This window comes from Anomaloglossus baeobatrachus, chromosome 6, assembly GCF_048569485.1.
Source record: "Anomaloglossus baeobatrachus isolate aAnoBae1 chromosome 6, aAnoBae1.hap1, whole genome shotgun sequence".
Taxonomy (NCBI): domain Eukaryota; kingdom Metazoa; phylum Chordata; class Amphibia; order Anura; family Aromobatidae; genus Anomaloglossus; species Anomaloglossus baeobatrachus.
The window spans coordinates 305,770,115-305,792,077 of record NC_134358.1 but is presented as its reverse complement, the minus strand read 5'-3'; the positions used below and the strand labels follow the sequence as shown (position 1 = coordinate 305,792,077).

The following is a 21,963-nucleotide window of genomic DNA, read 5'->3' as shown; positions in this document are numbered from 1 at the left end:
ATTTAGAAATAAACATTTCTGACATGCAAAATCAAAACCCCGAAAAATTGGTGACCAATATAGCCAACTTTCTTTATGATGACACTCAGCAGCCTACCATCGATAGATTCTGTCAGTTGCTTGATCTGTTTACGATCAACATTGTGTGCAGCAGCCACCACAGCCTCCCAGACACTGTTCCGAGAGGTGTACTGTTTTCCCTACCTGTAGATCTTACATTTTATGAGGGACTAAAGGTTCTCTATGGGGTTCAGATCAGGTGAACAAGGGGCCATGTCATTATTTTTTTAATCTTTTAGACCTTTACTGGCCAGCCACCCTGTGGAGTAGTTGGATGCATGTGATGGAGCATTGTCCTGCATGAAAATCATGTTTTTCTTGAACGATACCGACTCCTTCCTCTACCACTGCTTGAAGAAGTTGTCTTCCAGAAACTGGCAGTAGGTCTGGGAGTTGAGCTTCACTCCATCCTCAACCCAAAAAGGTCCCACAAGTTCATCTTTGATGATACCAGCCCATACCAGTACCACACCTCCACATTGCTGGCATCTGAGTCGGAGTGGAGCTCTCTGCCCTTTACTGATCCAGCCTCTGGCTCATCCATCTGGCCCATCAAGAGTCACTCTCATTTCATCAGTCCATAAAACCTTTGAAAAATCAGTCTTAAGATATTTCTTGACCCAGTCTTGACGTTTTATCTTATATTTCTTGTTCAAAGGTGGTGGTTTTTCAGTCTTCCTTACCTTGGCCCTGTCCCTGAGTATGGCACACCTTGTGCATTTTGATACTCCAGTAACATTGCAGCTCTGAAATATGGTCAAACTGGTGGCAAATGGCATCTTGGCAGCTTCACGTTTGATTTTCCTCAATTCATGGGCAGTTATTTTGCGCCTTTTTTGCCCAACATGCTTCTTGCGACCCTGTTGGCTATTTGCCATGAAACGCTTGATTGTTCGGTGATCACGATTCAAAAGTTTGGCAATTTCAAGACTGCTGCATCCCCCTACAAGACAGCTCACAATTTTGGACTTTTCAGAGCCCGTCAAATCTTTCTTCTGACCCATATTGCCAAAGGAAAGGAAGTTGCCAAATAATTAAGCACACCTTATATAGGGTGTTGATGTCATTACACCACACCCCTCCTCATTACAGAGATGCACATCACCTGATTTACTTAATTGGTAGTTTTCTCTCAAGCCTATACAGCTTGGAGTAGGACAACATGTATAAAAGATATCATGTGCCTCATTTGCCTAATAACTCTGCACACAGTGTAATATTAGTATTGCTGCTTTATCAGTGCAGTTTCCGATGTTAGAAGTGCAGCAGGAACTGGACAGGAGGAGACAGGCTGGTATGTGTGTATCTGATCTATGTATGTGCTCTGTATATACATCTGTGAGCATGTGCTCCATGTATACGTATGTGTGTATGTACTATGTACAGTACAGACCAAAAGTTTGGACACATCTCATTCAAAGAGTTTTCTTTATTTTCATGACTCTGAAAATTGTAGAGTCACATTGAAGGCATCAAAACTATGAATTAACACATGTGGAATGAAATACTTAACAAAAAAGTGTGAAATAACTGAAAATATGTCTTATATTCTAGGTTCTTCAAAGTAGACACCTTTTGCTTTGATTACTGCTTTGCACACTCTTGTGATTCTCTTGATGAGCTTCAAGAGGTAGTCACCGGAAATGGTTTTCACTTCACAGGTGTGCCCTGTCAGGTTTAATAGGTGGGATTTCTTGCCTTATAAATGGGGTTGGGACCATCAGTTGTGTTGTGCAGAAGTCTGGTGGATACACAACTGATAGTGCTACTGAATAGACTGTTAGAATTTGTATTATGGCAAGAAAAAAGCAGCTAAGTAAAGAAAAACGAGTGACCATCATTACTTTGCGAAATGAAGGTCAGTCAGTCCGAAAAATTGGGAAAACTTTGAAAGTGTCCCCAAGTGCAGTGGCAAAAACCATCAAACGCTACAAAGAAACTGTCTCACATGAGGTCCGCCCCAGGAAAGGAAGACCAAGAGTCACCTCTGCTGCGAAGGATATGTTTATTTGAGTCACCAGCCTCAGAAATCGCAGGTTAACAGCAGCTCAGATTAGAGACCAGGTCAATGCCACACAGAGTTCTAGCAGCAGACACATCTCTAGAACAACTGTTAAGAGGAGACTTTGTGCAGCAGGCCTTCATGGTAAAATAGCTGCTAGGAAACCACTGCTAAGGACAGGCAACAAGTAGAAGAGACTTGTTTGGGCTAAAGAACACAAGGAACGGACATTAGACCAGTGGAAATCTGTGCTTTGGTCTGATGAGTCCAAATTTGAGATCTTTGGATCCAACCACCGTGTCTTTGTGCGATGCAGAAAAGGTGAACGGATGGACTCTATATGCCTGGTTCCCACCGTGAAGCATGGAGGAGGAGGTGTGATGGTGTTGGGGTGCTTTGCTGGTGACACTGTTGGGGATTTATTCAAAATTGAAGGCATACTGAACCAGCATGGCTACCTCAGCATCTTGCAGCGGCATGCTATTCCATCCGGTTTGCGTTTAGTTGGACCATCATTTATTTTTCAACAGGACATTGACCCCAAACACACCTCCAGGCTGTGTAAGGGCTATTTGACTAAGAAAGAGAGTGATGGGGTGCTACGCCAGATGACCTGGCCTCCACAGTCACCAGACTTGAACCCAATTGAGATGGTTTGGGGTGAGCTGGACTGCAGAGTGAAGGCAAAAGTGCCAACAAGTGCTAAGCATCTCTGGGAACTCCTTCAAGACTGTTGGAAGACCATTTCCGTGACTACTTCTTGAAGCTCATCAAGAGAATGCAAAGACTGTGCAAAGCAGTAATCAAAGCAAAAGGTGGCTACTTTGAAGAACCTAGAATATAAGACACATTTTCATTTGTTTCACACTTTTTTGTTAAGTATTTCATTCCACCTGTGTTAATTCATAGTTTTGATGCCTTCAATGTGAATCTACAATTTTAAGAGTCATGAAAATAAAGAAAACTCTTTGAATGAGAAGGTGTGTCCAAACTTTTGGTCTGTACTGTATAGAAATATTGTGTAAGTGCTCTGCTGTCTATACATATGTGTGGGTTCCCTACATGGTCTTACTCCATGACATCTTAGTGTGTTACTAACTGTAATCTTTGATACTGTGGTCCCAGCTCTCTTCAGGTCATTGACCAGGTGCTCCCATGTAGTTCTTTACTGATTCCTGATCTTTCTCAGAATAATCCTTACCCCACTTTGCAAAAGCATGCATGGACCCCCAGAACGTGTAAGATTGACAGTCATCTTGTGTTTCTTTCAGTTTCTAATATTTGTGCCAACAGTTGTTGTCTTCTCACCAAGCTGCTTGCCTATTGTCCTGTAGCCCATCCCAGCTTTGTTCATGTCTACAATTTTGTCCCTGGTGTCTTTAGAGAGCTATTTGGTCTTGGCCATGGTGGTGAGGTTGGAGTGTGATTGATTGAGTGTGGGGACAGTGTATTCTATACAGATAACGAGCTCAAACTGGTGCAATTAATACAGGTAATGAGCGCAGAGTAGAAGGGCTTCTTAAAGAACAAAATAACAGGTCTGTGAGAGCCAGAATTCTTGCTGGTTGGTAGGTGATCAAATATTTATGTCATGCAATAAAATGAAAATTAATTATTTCAAAATCATACAATGTGATTTTCTGGATTTTTTTATTCTGACTCTCGCAGTTAAAGTACAATAAAAATGACAGACCTCTCTATTCATTGTAGGTAGGAAAACTTGCAAAAGCGGCAGTGTATAAATTACTTCTTTTCCCCACTATGTATGCAATCTTAGTGTTTCTATGTGATGGAGTAATATGTTAGCATTTGGGGCTCCACTTTTAACGGTTGACTTTTAGCTTTGTTTGAAGCCAGCCCTGCTGCAATGAATAAAGGTCCAGTCACACTAAGCAACTTACCAGCGATCCCAACAACGATAGGGATCGCTGGTAAGTTGCTAGGAGGTTGCTGGTGAGCTGTCACACTGCGACGCTCCAGCGATCCCACCAGCAACCTGACCTGGCAGGGATCGCTGGAGCGTGGCTACACGAGTTGCTGGTGAGCTCACCAGCAACCAGTGACCAGCCCCCAGTCTCCTAGTTACAGCACACATCAGGTTAATTAACCCGATGTGTGCTGCAGCTAAATGTGCACAGAGCAGGGAGCAGCGCACACTGAGCGCTGGCTCCTTGCTCTCCTACGTACAGCACACATCAGGTTAATTGCCTGATGTGTGCTGCAGCTACATGTGCACAGAGCAGGGAGCAGCGCACACTGCTTAGTGCTGGCTCCTTGCTCTCCTAGTTACAGCACACATCGGGTTAATTGCCTGATGTGTGCTGCAGCTACATGTGCACAGAGCAGGAGCCGGCAGCACAGGCAGTGAGAGCGGAGGAGGCTGGTATCAAAGGTAAATATCGGGTAACCAAGGACAGGGCTTCTTGGTTACCCGATGTTTACATTGGTTACCAGCCTCCGCAGAAGCTGGCTCCCTGCTCACTGCACATTAGTTGTTGCTGTCTCGCTGTCACACACAGCGATCTGTGCTTCACAGCGGGACAGCAACAACTAAAAAATGGCCCAGGACATTCAGCAACAACCAACGACCTCACAGCAGGGGCCAGGTTGTTGCTGGATGTCACACACAGCAACATCGCTAGCAACGTCACAAAAGTTGTTCGTTACCAGCGATGTTGCTAGCGATGTTGCTTAGTGTGACGGGGCCTTAAGTCACAAGGAAAGTATTTGGATAACAAATTTTGCAACTTTTTACCCATTTACACTGGCCACGTTTGATAAAATTGGGCATGGCTTACAGAAAATCCGGTGCAAAGTAAATTACATACGCCTCTTCATAAATTTGGCCACTGTTCTGCAGTGAGCGTTTGGTTCTGGTATATGAAACATCATTATTGATAAATGCCTTCATACTGCCTAGCAAACTATCCTTGGTAACTGTATGTGCTTCTGCACATGGTCCATTAATACAACTTCACTATGAGCATGGACCTTTCATTTATACTTTAGATATGAAAAATGCTGTTCTAACACCTTATCGGCGCACCTGCAAAACAATAGCTGATGAGTTACCGATCATGACACTCTTGGGTCTGCTAAAGAACCCCCCTGACCTGACATTACTTCTTCAAAAGCCAGCCTGTGGCTGGCGTTCCTAGGTGACTGTCATTTCTTCATCGTTCCTTATGGGAGACCCAGACCATGGGTGTATAGCTTCTGCCTCCGGAGGACACACAAAGTACTACACTCAAACGTGTAGCTCTTCCCTCCTAGCATATACACCCCCTGGTAGCCAGTCCTAGCCAGTTTCAATGCTTTGTGTTCAGGAGGTCACACACACACATGCATTCTCTGATTTTTGATTTTTGATTTTTTGGATTTCAAAGATTTGGAAGCAAAGCGGGTCCAGTCTGGACTCCCGGCATGTCCCTTCTCACCCCACTGTGTCGGCGGTGCTGTTAAGGTTGATTTTACAAGGCTGGAGCCTTCACATGCCGCGCTCCTTCACCATCCCCTGGGGCTCTGGCTTGAAGTGGGAGCCATCACGGTTCTCACTGCTTTGCAGGAGACCGGTCTGCATCCGCAGCCCTTTCAGGATCCTGCCGGACGGAGCGCTCACCTCCCAGGGACCTGGCACCTGCGTCTCACAAGCTAAGTACTGATATGTTTTTACCACAGAAAGTGGTCTTTCCAGGGGTCCCTTGTACTTTATTTATTGGGGAGAGTGTGTTATATGACGGTGTTAACATTTCCGGCCGGTTCTCCAGTTTTCACTGGAGAATCGCGCCGATGGTGCCTGCACGCTGGCCGCATGTTTAAATCTAGGCCCCGGCTTCGCCTGAGGCCTAGTTTCGGTTTCACTGCCCCTGCATGTCAGTCATGCAGAGGGACAGTGCGGCTCCGCCCAGCGGCTGTTCAGCACAGGGAACGGACACTCCTCACTGAGGAAAGATTCCCTCCCCTGTATACCTCATTTGCCCGCTCTCAGAGTAGGCCCCGCCCCCTCTCCTCGCTCCGGTCGCCATTTTCTCAGCGTTCTCAATGTCTGCATAGGCACAGAGATACCACATTGTGACAAATGGGGGCCTGGGCTGGGGGACTGGAGGGCACAGAAATGTATGTTAAACGGTCTGGCAAGCCACAACCTCCGGTTGTGCAGCTGCTTATATTCTCTGTTTATATACTCTGCTGGGGGTCATTCTGGACAGAGCCCCCACTTCTGCAGCATGTCTCACATCAGAGCAAGGCTGCAAGGCTGTTCTTAATATGCACTGCATGTAGACTCGTACTGCCTGTACCGAGCACATAAACACAGTGGTCCCTCAGCCTGGAGGCTCATCAGTGGTCCCTCCAGCTGCTCCGGCTCCGGTGGTGCTGAGCATGCATTAGCCCCCTTCTCACGGCGCTTCTGCTGCTACGGCTCGCTCAGCAAAGCTCACAGAGGACTCTTCATCTGGTCTCAGACCCCGTCCTCCTAAAATGGAGACGCAGGATCCCCTGTCCTTCCCCGTCCCGCAGCTCTGATTCACGAGCTGACTCACTGGACGAGGAGGATGTCTTTACTAGGGGCTCGGACGCTACTTCATGTACCATTGATCTGTCCGAAGGTGATGCAGATGCTAATGATTTGATTGCATCTATTATATTTGTACTGGACCTCAATCCGCCTGTATCAGGGGAGCATCCCCCTCTGGCAGAAAGGCATCAGTATACCTTAAAGAGAACAAGGAGTGTGTTCCTTAACCACTCCAGTTTTCAGCCCACTGTGACCAAGCCCAGAGCCTGTCCTGACAGACGCTCCCAAAGCGTGGTTCTGATGACTGTTTCCCCCTTCCACCAGAGGTGGTCAAGGAGTGGGCTCATTCACCAAGGGTGGTCCCTCCGGTGTCTAGACTTTCAGCCCGGATAGTTGTATCAGTTGCTGACGGCACCTCTCTAAGGATCCCACTGTACATTAATTCTGTACTGGACCTCAATCCGCCAGTATCAGAGGAGCAACCCTCTCTGGCAAAAAGGCACCAGTTTACCTTGCCTAAGAGAACAAGGAGTGTGTTCCTTAACCACTCCAGTTTTCAGGCCACTGTGACCAAGCCCAGGGTCTGCTCTGACAAACGCTTCCCAAAGCGTGGTTCTGATGACAGTTTTCCCCTTCCACCAGAGGTGGTCAAGGAGTGGGCTCATTCACCAAAGGTGGTCCCTCCGGTGTTTAGACTCTCAGCCCGGACCGTTGTATCAGTGGCTGATGGCTCCTCACTTAAGGTTTTGCTGTCCGCCAGGTTGTCCTTCTGGCCAAATCTGTATGGAGGCGGCAGGGGCCTCGTTCTCCCCAGCTTTTGCAGCAGTGCGGGCTTTCAAAGCCATCTCTGCTTCTCTAGAGGAGATGCATTCCCTCACAGGGACTCTATGCCCGAAATGGTTGCCTTAACTTCCAGACTTCAGTCTTTTCATCCTATGCCATGTCTGCCATGCTGGAGACTCTCACCGCACTGCGGTGGCCTCGGCTAATTTCCTCGCTATCCGCAGGCACCTGTGGCTTCGGAAGTGGAAGGCAGATGCTTCTAAAGAAGTTCCTTGCTGGGCTCCCTTTTGCTGGGACCAGACTATTCGGGAACAACTGGATGAAATTATTAAGGAAGCTCTTGGCGGGAAGAGTTCTTCCATGCCACAAACCTAAACCAGGAAACCTGTCCAGGGCAGGAATCAGTCGAGGTTTCGTTCCTTTCGTTCCTCCATCTGATCGTTCTCTAAGCCCTCGGCCTCGTCCACTAGCTCAGCCAAGGATCGTAAACCCAAATGGCGCACGAAGCCGCATCCTCAGAAGACCGCAGGAGATGCTGCCACTAAGTCAGCCTCCTCCTGGCTATCTGGCCACGCCAGCAACGTCCTTGGTCGGTGGCAGGCTCTCCCACTTTGGCGACGTATGGTTTTAACACGTCTCCGATCAGTGGGTGCGGGATACCATCTCCCACGGCTACAGGATAGAATTCTATCCAGCCCGCCAAACAGATTTTTTCTGTCAACTCCCCCCTGCTCCAAGGCCGCCACCTTCTCACAGGCTGTGGCATTCTTGCAGGCCAATGGAGTAATTGTAATTGTACCGGTTCCCGACTGGGAATGGTTCTGAGATTTCTGCTTAAATCTATTCCTAGTCCCCGAAGAGGGCGGTGCCTTCCGACCTGGATCTCAAGCTTCTCAAGCATGTTCAGGTGCGGCATTTTCGCATGGAGTCTCTGCGATCAATCAATGACCCAAGAAGATTCCCTAGCATCCATCGACATCAGAGATGCCTATCTGCATGTGCCAATCGCAGTTTCACACCAGCGTTGGCTACGTTTTGCAATCGGAGTGGTCCAATTCGTGGCTCTTCCCTTGGGGTTAGCCACGGCCCCTCGAGTATTCTCAAGGTCGGGGCAGCTGTGATTGCGGTCCTGCACCTCTAGGGGTTGGCAGTGATCCTTTTGTCCTGGACGGCCTTCTAGTCTGGGCTTCATCCAGTGCAGACTGTTAGCGGAGTGCCTCGCTCACTCTCGCCACTCTAACCAATTCGGGTGGCTTGTCATTCTGTCCAAGTCCACTCTGACTTCGACCCAGAAGTTCACGTACCCAGGGACGCAATTCGAGACTCTGTCGGCACTTGTGAAGCTGCCCTTAGTCAAACAGCAGTCCCTCCGCTGGCAGTCGACGTCGTTCCATCAGGCACCTAATACAGGTGCTGGATCAGATGGTGGCGTCAATGGAAGCGATTCCCTTGCCCAGTTCCATCTGCATCCTCTGCGGCTGGATATTTTCCGCTGTTGGAACAAGCGGACTTCCTCCTTCCACGGGGTGGTGGCTTCACCACAGACCAGGGGCTCGTTTCAGTGGTGGCTTCGGCCCCTCTGTCTCAGGGACGCTCCTTCCTGGCCCCGTCCCGGGTGATCCTCACCAGGATGCTAGTCTATCCGGCTGGGGAGCAGTATATCTCCACCATGGAGCGCAGGGCACTTGAACTCTGTCCGAATCAGCTATCTGGATCAATGTGCTGGAAATCAGAGCTGTGTTTCTAGCTCTCTAAGCCTTTCACCATCTGTTGGCGGCCAGGCACATTCGAGTCCAGTCAGACAACGCTACAGCGTTTGCCTACATCAACCTCCAGGGCGGGACACTCAGCCGCCTGGCAATGTTGGAGGTTCAACGCATTCTTCAGTGGACGGAGGACTCCTAGTCCACCATATCCGCAGCCCACATCCCAGACGTGGAAAACTGGGAGGCAGATTATCTCAGCCGTCAAACCGTGGCTCCACGATCCTCAGGTTTTTGCGGCAGACGCACTGGTTCAAGTTTGGTCCCAGCTTCGTCTGTCTTACGTGTTTCACCCTCTAGCTCTTGCCCAGAGTCCTGCGCAAGATCAGAAAGGAGGGCCGTCGGGTCATTCTCATTACTCCAGACTGACCCAGGCAAGCTTGGTACCCTGACCTGCTCCGTCTGTCCGTAGAGGTGCCATGGCATCTCCCGGACTGTCCAGACCTTCTCTCACGAGGTCCGTCTTTCCGCCAGAATCCTGCGGCTCTCAGATTGACGGCGTGGCTTTTGAGTCCTGGATCTTGACGACTTCTGGTATCCCTCCTGAAGTCATCTCCACTATGACTCGAGCTCGGAAGTATCCTTTGGCCTTTTGGCCTTGCCGACCCTCCTGTCCCTTCTACAGTCCGGTCTGCAGCTAGGACTATCCCTCAATTCCCTTAAGGGACAGGTCTCGGCTCTGTCAGTGTTGTGCCAGCGGCGTATCGCCCGGCTGGCTCAGGTGCGCTCCTTCATGCAGGGCGCATCTCACATCATTCTGCCTTACCGGCGGCCTTTGGAGCCCTGGGACCTTAATCCGGTCCTCATGGCTTCCGGAAACCCCCCTTTGAGCCTCTTAGGGAGGTTTCTTTGTTTCGTCTTTCACAGAAAGTGGTCTTTCTAGTGGCCATAACTTCCCTCAAGAGAGTCTCTGTTTTGGCTGCACTCTCTTCGGAGTCACCCCTTTTTTTTTTTTTTTTTTGGTTTTTCATCAAGACAAGGTGGTTCTCCGTCCGACTCCGGACTTTCTCCCTAAGGTGGTTGCTGCTTCCACCTTAACCGGGGCATTTTCCCTGCCTTCCTTTTGTCCGGCTCCTGTTCATCGCTTTGAAAAGGCGTTGCATACTCTGGATCTGGTGCGGGCGCTCCGGATCTATGTGTCTCGCACCGCTGTTCTTAGGCGGTGCACCTCTCTTTTGTGCTGACCACTGGTCAGCGTAAGGGCCTCTCGGCATCTAAGCCGACCCTGGCTCGTTGGATTAGGTCGGCCATTTCCGATGCTTACCAGTGTACTCAAGTGCCTCTCCCGCCGGGGATCAAGGCACACTTGACCAGAGCTGTCGGTGCCTCTTAGGCTTTCAGGCCCAGGCTACGGCTCAGCAGGTCTGTCAGACTGCCACTTGGATTAGTCTGCATACCTTTTCGAAGCACTACCAAGTGCATGCTCATGCTTCGGCAGATGCGAGCTTGGGCAGACGCATCCTTCAGGCGGCTGTCGCCCATTTGTGAAGTTAGGTTTCGCCTACTTCTCAGTTTTTCTGTTTATTCCCACCCATGGACTGCTTTGGAACGTCCCATGGTCTGGGTCTCCCATAAGGAACGATGAAGAAAAAGAGAATGCCTGTTGGCAGGTTTCTTGTTCCGTGTGTTTTCACCGGCTGTTGTTGTTGTAGACAGAGGTTCCGGTTGTTCCGGCTTTTGCTCTGTCTCTACTTGTGGGTGGATGTCCTTCTTCAGCTTTTGCACTAAACTGGCTAGGACTGGCTACCAAGGGGTGTATATGCTAGGAGGGAGGAGCTACACGTTTGAGTGTAGTACTTTGTGTGTCCTCCGGAGGCAGAAGCTATACACCCATTGTCTGGGTCTCCCATGTCGGAACTATAAGAAAAAGAATTTACGGTAAGTAACAAAATTCTCTTTTTTTGCTATATACAGCAATACTGTAGCATTGCTGTATATAGCACGATGATCAGAGTCCCTAAGGGGACTATCAGATACAAGTGTAAAAAAAATGTAAAAAAAATCCGAAAAGAATAAAAATATATAAGAGCTCAAATCACCCGTCTTTTTCCCCATAAAAATTATGAATTACCAAAAATGTTAAAAAAACACATATCTGGTATCTCCAAATTCATAAAAATCTGATCTATCAAAATATAAAATTAATTAACCCCATCAGTAAACGGCAAGAAAAAAATGAAAATGCTAGAATTGCATTTCTCAGCCACTGCAACAGCGCAATAAAATGCAATAAGAGGTGGTAAGAACATAATATATACCCACTAATGGTATCAGTAAAAACATTGGCTCAAGGTGCAACATACAAAGTCTCACAGCCCCAACGACCAAAGATTGAAAACGTTACGGTTCTCGGAAAATGGTGACACAAGAAAATTTTCTTTTTTCTTTTTTTTTAAATTTCCATTTTTTTCACTACTTTAATAAAAATAAACTATGCATGTTTGGTATCACCGCAATCATACTAACCCTGAAAATCATATTTCCCCCCAGTCAATTTTACCATATAACAAATGTTGTAAATGAATACCCAAGAACAATTTCAGAATTGAGCTTTTTCCTCTGTGTCACCGCTCTTTGATTTTTTTTCATGCTTTCCAGTGCATAAGATGATAAATGGATGGTGTCATTCGAAAAGTGCAACTCATCCTACAAAAAAAAAAAGAGATCACACAACTATTTTGATGTAAAAACAAAAAAGTTATGTCTCTTGGAAAAAGTGGAGAAAAAAAAAACAAAAACGTACAAATGAAAAATCACCATGTCAGGATAGGGTTAAACATACACTGAGTTTTCATTAAATCACATCACTTTACTTAAATTGTTAAAAGCAGCAGATTTCCTGCACAGAACAAAATACAGTTTGTACTGTGTGGCAACAAAGTCTGGGGCCTAAAAACAACTTTATTACGGCACGTGCCAGATGGGATCCTGTTACAAATTTGGAATGAAGACTCCAGAGCTTCAAGTTGCATTTCAGGATCAATGACAATAACTTTAGATTCAATCATAATTTAGTATCTCAGTATCCTGATACATACATGAAATGTAATAATAGTATAAAATATAGCAAAAAAATGTCATTCACAAGGGAAAGTTCTTATAGAGAATCTGTCACCAGGTTTTTGCTACTTTATCTGAGAACAGCATAATGTAGGGGCAGCAGAAATCCTGAAACTAACCATGGTTATCTCAGAATTGAGTGTAGCAGAGCTGGGAGTTGCCCCTGTTATAATTCTGGGACCGAGGAGGATCAAAAAATGCGTAATCCCAAAAAGGTAACAGAGTGGCTAGAAACTTAACGGACTGCAGACCTAATCCTGACACACAACTAGAAGTAGCCATGGGACGAGCCTACGATGACCTGGAAGCCTCGACAAAACCGGAGAACTAAATAATCTCACAGATAGAGATCTAAGAAAGCTAATCTTCCTCAGAGCAGTCCCCAAAGATAGATAGCCCCCCACATGTAAAGGCTACAAAGATATAGAAAAACACAATACAAAGCCAGAAAAGACAGATTTCAGCAAAGGTGAGGCCCAAACTATCTTTATAGGAAAGGATAGGAAAGACCATCTGTCTGCAGCCGTAAAAACCCTAATATATACCAGCACTTCTGATATGGAAAAATCCTGAGGTCACGCAACCTCTACCCCACTGTATCAGCACTCTGATGTTACTGGGATCCAAAAACACTAATACAGATGAGAGACTGAATTAATACCAAGCATGACAAACACCATACCTTGCAGAATCATGGAGTTATGTATACAGACACTCCCAGCAGGGAATGATCCCATTCCACCAAGAACTCCACACAGACAAAATAGGAATCAAGCCTTAGTATTAAAGCAGAAAAAACAACAAGAAAGTGGAAAGTAAACAGCAGAGGTACAAAGACCACTTATCTGAGAGGAGTTCTGATAGTGAGCAAAGCTGGTTACAGAATGTCCTTAAGGGCTCCGCCACACATCCGTGAAAACCACGTCCGTGTAAAACGGGCCGTTTTTCGGGTCCGTATCCCGTATGCTAGCCGTATGTGCGTGTGGAATGTCCGTGTGTGCGTGAGTGAAATAACTGACATGTGTATGTGTTGTCCGTGTGAAATGTACGTGTGTGATGCAAAATGTCGTTACTACATGTTGGAAGACAGAGTAGCGGGATGAGAATGAACTCGGGTGAACTTCACCCGACTTCATAGTCATGCTGCGGCTCTGTCTGTGTGCCGTGTACTGATTAGCGGTCACCTGTGAAGGATTCACCGGTGACCGCTAATCCCCCGAGTGACTGAAGTGTCCCCCCCTCTCTCATACTCACCGTTCCCCGATCACCGGCGCTGCACGGCGTTCACACTGTTCCGGCGGCTTTTTCTAATTTGAAAAAGCCGGCCGCTCCTTAATCAATCTCGTATTCCCTGCTTTACCCGCCCACCGGCGCCTGTGATTGGTTGCAGTCACACACACCCACCACGCTGAGTGACAGCTGTCTCACTGCACCCAATCACAGCAGCCGGTGGGCGTGTCTATACTGTGCAGTGAAAAAAATAAATAAATAATTAAAAAAAACGGCGTGCGGTCCCCCCCCCATTTTAATACCAGCCAGATAAAGCCATACGGCTGAAGGCTGGTATTCTCAGGATGGGGAGCTCCACGTTATGGGGAGCCCCCCACCCTAACAATATCAGTCAGCAGCCGCCCAGAATTGCCGCATACATTATATGCGACAGTTCTGGGGCTGTACCCGGCTCTTCCCGATTTACCCTGGTGCGTTGGCAAATCGGGGTAATAAGGAGTTATTGGCAGCCCATAGCTGCCAATAAGTCCTAGATTATTCATGTCAGGCGTCTATGAGACACCTTCCATGATTAATCTGTAAGTGACAGTAAAAAAACACACACACCCGAAAAATCCTTTATTAGAAATAAAAAACACAAACAAATTCCCTCATTACCAATTTATTAACCCCGACAAACCCTCCATGTCCGGCGTAATCCACGGACTCCAGCGTCGCTTCCAGCTCTGCTGCATGGAGCTGACAGGAGCAGCAGAAGACACCGCCGCTCCGGTCACCTCCACGCAGCTAATGAGATGAGTAGCGCGATCAGCTGCTGTCACTGAGGTTACCTGACTGACAGCAGCTGATCGCGCTACTCATCTCATTAGCTGCGTGGAGGTGACCGGAGCGGCGGTGTCTTCTGCTGCTCCTGTCAGCTCCATGCAGCAGAGCTGGAAGCGACGCTGGAGGTCCGTGGATTACGCCAGACATGGAGGGTTTGTCGGGGTTAATAAATTGGTAATGAGGGAATTTGTTTGTGTTTTTTATTTCTAATAAAGGATTTTTCGGGTGTGTGTGTTTTTTTACTGTCACTTACAGATTAATCATGGAAGGTGTCTCATAGACGCCTGACATGATTAATCTAGGACTTATTGGCAGCTATGGGCTACCAATAACTCCTTATTACCCCGATTTGCCAACGCACCAGGGTAAATCGGGAAGAGCCGGGTACAGCCCCAGAACTGTCGCATATAATGTATGCGGCAATTCTGGGCGGCTGCTGACTGATATTGTTAGGGTGGGGGGCTCCCCATAACGTGGAGCTCCCCATCCTGAGAGTACCAGCCTTCAGCCGTATGGCTTTATCTGGCTGGTATTAAAATGGGGGGGGACCGCACGCCGTTTTTTTTAATTATTTATTTATTTTTTTCACTGCACAGTATAGACACGCCCACCGGCTGCTGTGATTGGGTGCAGTGAGACAGCTGTCACTCAGCGTGGTGGGTGTGTGTGACTGCAACCAATCACAGGCGCCGGTGGGCGGGTAAAGCAGGGAATACGAGATTGATTAATGGGCAGCCGGCTTTTTCAAAATAGTAAAAGCCGCCGAAGTTTTTATAACAGCAGTGCAGCGCCGCGCCAGGGATCGGGGAGCGGTAAGTATGAGAGAGGGGGGGGAACTGACCGACAGACAGCTAGAGGGACAGATAAGACAGAGAGACCGACCGACAGACATAGAGACCGACCGACGGACTGAGGGAGAGAACGAAACAGAAAAAGAAAAAAGACCGACATCACATGAAAAAAGCACAAAACGTACAGGGAGCAAACAGAGATGCGTCCGTGTCACTCGGACGTGCGCACAGACCCATTGACTTTCATTGGGTCCGTGCTGCGTGTTGCGTGCAGAAAACGGACATGCTGGCGTGAGACACGGCCCACAAAACGCATCACGGAGACGGACTAACGGACATAACCAAAAACGCAATTGTAACCGCTGAGATATAGTAACATTGGTGCACGTTTGGCCGTGTCTCCAGTATACACGGAAACGGACCAAACACGCACGTGTTTCACGGATGTGTGTTTCAAGCCTAACACACAGGAGACATTGACCACCGTCAAGAAACAAGAGAAAACTACTCAGTTATATAGTCCCAGTCTGACCCTGATTGCCAGTCCTCCACAGGTGTGTGGCTTTCATTCCACAAATCAACTGCACCGCCAGCACTGACCACAAGAGGGAGCCCCAAACTGGAAAACGTATTCACAACATGCCCCCATCCACACTAGGCTCTCAATAGAGATTGAGCATTGACTGTGAGGTATTAATCACAGCAGGGGGCATGCCTGACTTCTCTCCATAAGGCACCAAGTAACACCAATGTTAATCATAGATCAATAAACCCTTTAGTATGGGTAAACTATAGCTCCAACACAGATAAGAGGAGCACAGATGTTTTTACTTTTATAACCCTCGCAGCATTCTGTCCTCAGCTTACATGGCAAAATTCTGGTGACACCATTTATTACACTGTTACTATATAGAAGAGAATTCAAAAAAAGAGACAAAACCACTCACCACTGCAGGAATAAGCCTGTATAAGTCCTCCAAGTAAGTCCTATAGTCCAGCACTGCAGCAAGCCGATTGAATATATGGAACAGAGCAATGAAAGGATCCAGCTGGATTCCAACGAAAAAATAAAAAACTTTTCTTTATTTCATCTTGATTAAAAAATATCCATATTGAATGTAATGACACCGGCTTGTACACACTGATAGATGGCAGATGTATACCACACAATATGTATACCACAACAATATGGATATTTTTTAAATCAAGATGAAATAAAGAAAAGTTTTTTATTTATTCCTTGGAGTCCAGCTGGATCCTTTCGTTACTATATAGAAACAACACTTGTAACAACTGGAGAGTCAGAAGTAAATAACGTGTTTTTCATCTATTAACCCTTTCACATCTACTTTACAACCAGGAAGATCATAAGGTCCAAGGTGATATGTTACACCCAACGCCCTAATACAATAAAAGGCTAAGTAGAAGGTAACACTGAAAAATGTAGTGTTGAGCTACTAAAATTAGCGGTAAGTTAAAATATATATTCAGTATATATATATATATATATATATATATATAGATAGATAGATATATATATAGAGAGAGAGTATACATTAAAGTGCATATCTATCCGGTTATATTTACTATTCCTTCTTCTTTTCCAGATTCTCTTTTTCCCTTCCCTACATTGCGTCTCTTGTTTATTTTTATATTTTAGGGATATTTTATAGTACTATTTGTTTTGCTGGAGATCAGCATAATGCAGACGAGAAACTGCCTGATGAAACAGAATGTCAAACTGCTAGAGGAGAACTAAGTAACAATTGGAGAGCAAAAGGTAGATAAAATATTTTCATCTGTCATAGGGAATCTTTCTCCAGGTTTTTCCCACCTAATTAGAGACCAGCATATTGTAGGGGCAGAGACTTTGATTCTGCAAAGTGGCAATTACTGGGCTAATTAGTGTAGTTTTAATTAAATCACTGTTTAATCAGCAAGAGATTATCATTAGTGGACTGTTTTGGTGTGCTGGGTGCCAGGTTGTTCAGCTTGTTCATGAGCTCTATATAGGCCCCCCACTATTTGGGAGCTTTCTATATACACTGTACATGGACAGAAAGCTACCAATCAGAGGTGTGAGCAGGGTTATAGAGCTCCACATTAAAATAACTCCTAGATCTACAGCAGAGAAACAGTGATTTTATCAAATTGACAGCAAACAGCTCAGTAAGTGACACATCGCTGGAATCAGGGTCTCTGTCTCTATATTATGCTGCTTTCAGATGGAGGAACAAAAATCTGGTGACAGCTCCTCAAATATAACATTTTGGCCTTTTTAGGCTTTTCTGAAACAGTTTTGTTATGCGGGCGTCACACGATACGATCTATCGTCCAATCATCAGACGTGCGGCTAACAGGCTCGGTTGGATCAGAGATGACGCAATCATGGAATGCCAATGCGTTGCTATGGTAGCCCTGGGTCAGCTGATGACCCCTGATGATGCTACCATGACTTATTTCCTGTGAGAGCCGACAGAACGCCGTCTCTCATAGGAATGCTGCATTTCTGCTGATCAGAGCCATGCTTCTCTGATCAGCAGAAATGAACACGCGAACAGACTGTGATAAAATCCCCTAGGGGGACTAGTAAAATAAATAAAAAAAATTAAAAATAAAAGTTTTTAAAATATCTGAAAAAAATAAAAAAAAAATAAAAGTTCAAATCGCCCCATTGAAAATAAAACAATAAAAAATATACAAATATTTGGTATCGCCGCGTTTAGAAATGCCCGATCTATCAAAGAATAAAATCAATCAATCTGATCAGTACATGGCGTGGCGGAATTTTTTTTTTCCAAATGCCAAAATTTTGTTTTTTTGATAGAGTACTCCATGGTGTTACCCTGGTCTAGTCTGGAACTTACCTCCTTATAGAAGCTGACCATAGCAGTTTGATAGGAATGATTCCTCATAAATCCAAGTTAATGTTGTGTCATGAGGTTATTCTTATAGAGATAGCATCTTATCCACAATAGCATCACTTCGAAAACCCTCCAAGATTTTGCTTACAGAAGTTAAACTTACTGGTCTATAATTTCCAGGCTTAGCTTTCATTCATTCATGTGCCAGTCCAGTGGTACAGACCCAACCTTCTTCTAGCAAACAGCAAAAAACAGGCAGTACACAGATGTAACATAAGAGGCATCCAAGTGCTGTCCCCTTTCACTTCAATAGGTGAGTCTTGTCTGGAAAATGGACCAGGCTAGTAAAATTATTATTATTGCTATTATTATTATTATTATTATGAGGAATATTGATTAGCAATAAAAAAAATGCTGACTTGTGACTAACCCCATAGACCATAATAGGTCAGTGTGCTGTCAGTGACAAACACTGACAGTATACATACTAGAAAAACTACTGTGTGAATGAGCCCTTGAAAGAATATCCTAGACCAATGATTCTCAACAATCCCAAGTCATGTACTCTCTACTTAAGGCCTCTTTCACACGTTCGTGAAAAACCACGCAAGTTTTTCACGGACGTGTCAGAGGTGTTTTTGCCCTCCGTGAGACGTGTTTATTGCCTACGTGTGTTCTCCGTGTGTTATCCGTGATAACACACGGAGAATGGGAACTTTGTACTCACCTGTCCCTGGCGTCGCTGTCCGTGGTGCTGAACTTCAGTCTCCAGCCCTGCCGACTCCCCGCTGCTGCAGCTTCTGGCTGCAGTGAAGTGAATATGCAATAAGCATAATGAGTGGCGGTCGGCAGCAAGTGACAGTAGCGGCAGAGACAGGAGGGCTGGAGAAGGTGAGTAAAGGTTTAGTTTTTTTTCTCGCAGACACATGTCTTTTCTCCGGTGCGTGTCACACGGAACACATCCGTGTGGTCCGTTTGTGACACGTTGTGACATGTGACACGTTGCGTTCCGTGTGACACCCGTGATGCCGGAGAGAAAACGGACATGTTGCCGTGAGAAACACACGGACACACGTATGTACGGAACGGACACACGTTCCGTATGTAAATACATATGTGAATCCAAATCCATTGGAATACGTAGGTCTACGTGTGTACGTGTCTCCGGTACATGGGGAAACTGACCAAACACGTACCGGAGGCACGTACATGTGAAAGAGACCTCAACAAGCCCTATCAGTAAGTAGCTCAATGCTATGAGAATATCTTTTTTCTACTTATTGAAAGCAAAGCATGAGCACAGAGCATAAAGATTTTGTGATACCACAACCTAAGAGCCTACGCCATAGAAAACTGTTATGTGGCAAGGGTATTACAAAGATAACACGTGACAGCCCATTTCCAAATAAAATAAGAGACTGCTAGTGTAAATAAACCCCAAAATATATTGTTTAGCTGTTGAACTGACCAGCGTATTCAAAATATAAAAATGTATATATACATACAAATATAAAGTGTGTATCTATTTAGTTATACATACTACCCTCCCTTCCCATCATCTCTTCCTTCCCTGCATTACGCCTCTTATTGTATTCCAGGCCTTTTTATCACACTATTTGTATTTCAGGGGATCAGCATAACGATGACGAGAAACAGTCCAATGAACCAAAGTATTCAACAAACTATCAAACTGCCAGAGGAGATCTGAGTAGCAACTGGAGAGTCAAAGGTACATCAGATATTTCATATTGTTAAACCCTTCTCATCTCATCTATATCACGACTGGGGCATAAGGCTCAATGTCTTACATATACACACTCCTGTATTTCTGCTGTAATGTTTGTCATGTATTATACCCTTTTGCTAAAAATTATTTTTGCAATTTTTTTTTTACAATTTTGACAGTTCGGTTTGTAAGGCTGCTAAAACATTTCGTTTTTACCTCTGTTCAGTGGTCCCGTCGGAGCTTCCGTCCAAACACCCCGGCAAAACATGTTTGGGATGCATGCGCCGACAGGGCCATTGACTATAATAGAGCAGACAGACAGGCGCACACCCAGACATAGTAGACTACGTCTGGGTGTCCAAAAATGGTGCACTGTGTGTGTTCCAAATCTTGTATGCCAGAGAATCGAATGATAGTAAATGACACTCATCTCAATCTCTGATCAGAGTTTAAGCTGTGTCACCATAATCAATCCAATTCTCTTGAGATTATATGCTAGTGTGACTCAAGCCTTAGGGGTACTTTGCACGCTGCGACATTGCTAGCCGATGATAGCGATGCCGAGCGCGATAGTCCCCGCCCCCGTCGCACATGCGATATCTTGTTATAGCTTCCGTAGCGAACATTATCGCTACGGCAGCTTCACATGCACTTACCTGCCCTGCGACGTCGCTCTGGCCGGCGACCTGCCTCCTTCCTAAGGGGGCGGGTCGTACGGCGTCACAGCGACGTCACATGGCAGGCAACCAATAAAAGCGGAGGGGCGGAGATGAGCGCGACGTAAACATCCTGCCCACCTCCTTCCTTCCGCATTGCTGCTGGAGGCAGGGAAGGAGATGTTCCTTGGTCCTGCGGCTTCATACACAGCGATGTGTGCTTCCGCAGGAACGAGGAACAACATCGTACCTGTCGCTGCAGTGATATGTAAATGACCAACACTACACAGATCACCGATTTTCGACGCTTTTGCGATCGTTTATCGGCGCATCTAGGCTTTACACGTTGCGACGTCGTTACCTGAGCCGAATGTGCGTCACTTTTGATTTGACCCCGACGATATCGCAGTAGCGATGTCGCAACGTGCAAAGTACCCCTTAGTAATATGCTTCACCATAGCATGATATTGTTAATAGCAGTGACACTCATAGGAAAATTTTTAACAAAGGTAAACCAGCACCTTTTGTTACCCTGGCATCAATAAAATTTGCAGCTGCACCAAAATCAAAACATACCTTAAAGTCTGTTAGTCCAAGTTGACAATAAAAAAATAAGCACATAGTGTAGAGGATATACTGTAGCTTCTATAAAAATTGCACTGTAAGTCTTCTAGTCGCTGCCTCTGTTCAGCAGAAACTGAAGTAATGAAATATGCTAATTAGATTGCTCAGTGAACCCTTGGTGTGGCTAAGGGGTGCTTCACACATAGCGAGATCGCTAGCGAGATCGCTGCTGAGTCACGGTTTTGGTGACGCAATAGTGACCTCATTAGCGATCTCGCTGTGTGTGACACTGAGCAGCGATCTGGCCCCTGCTGTGAGATCGCTGCTCGTTACACACAGTGCTGGTTCGTTTTCTTCAAAGGCGATGTCCTGCTGTGCAGGACGCAATTCTGTGTGTGACTCCTAGACAGCGACCTTGTTGACGACTTACGTAGGCGTGCATCTTCGTTGGTTTCCACGCCCTCTCTGTTCTGATTGGTGATCGCTACTGCGTTCTCATTGGACGTCTCATTGGGCGTCTTCCATTGTTTGGTAGGGCTAGTTCACTTGTCCCTGACCGCGTGTAGCAAGCAGATCGCAATACAGTCCATTCTGCATCGCTTCATCCGTTCATCAGATATTCTGGGCGTTGTACTCTGCAAGGTAGGAATTTTTTTGAGGTCGCAAATACATTTCCATAATATTATTACATTTCTATAAGTATCTATCATTGTGCTATAGAACATTGTGTGTTCATGCTTCTACACTTGCAAGCAAATGGTGAGAGGGCTTGGCTACTATCTGTACACATGCTTTTCTATGGGCAGACATTTTAACCCCTTCAAGACTGACCTTTTTTTTGCTTTACGTTTTTATTTCGCCATTCTTTTTCTGAGAGACGTAATTTTTTTATTTTACAGTCAATATGGTCATGTGAGGGCTCATTTTTTTGCGGAAATAACTGTGCTTTTAAATGAAACCATAAGTTTTCCCATATAGTGTACTGTAAACCGTCCAAAAATTCCAAATGAAGAAAAATTGTAAAATAAGTGCGATAGCGTCTCAATCACATGTTTTTACCGCTAACCATTTTTGCGCATATGATATGTTTGGCTCGCCTATTATTTCATTTAGCACAAAAGTT

General features: G+C 45.8%; 1 protein-coding gene across 1 annotated transcript in view; it reads left to right on the top strand.

The window, feature by feature from the left end:
* The window catches only part of LOC142243898 (NFX1-type zinc finger-containing protein 1-like), a 312,672-nt gene that overhangs the window by 74,066 nt on the left and 216,643 nt on the right, over window positions 1–21,963 (top strand). The window contains exons 10-11 of the mRNA XM_075316094.1: window positions 16,691–16,810; window positions 19,522–19,623. Of these exons, the coding sequence (XP_075172209.1) occupies window positions 16,691–16,810; window positions 19,522–19,623 (222 nt within the window). The remainder of the gene's footprint in view (window positions 1–16,690; window positions 16,811–19,521; window positions 19,624–21,963) is intronic.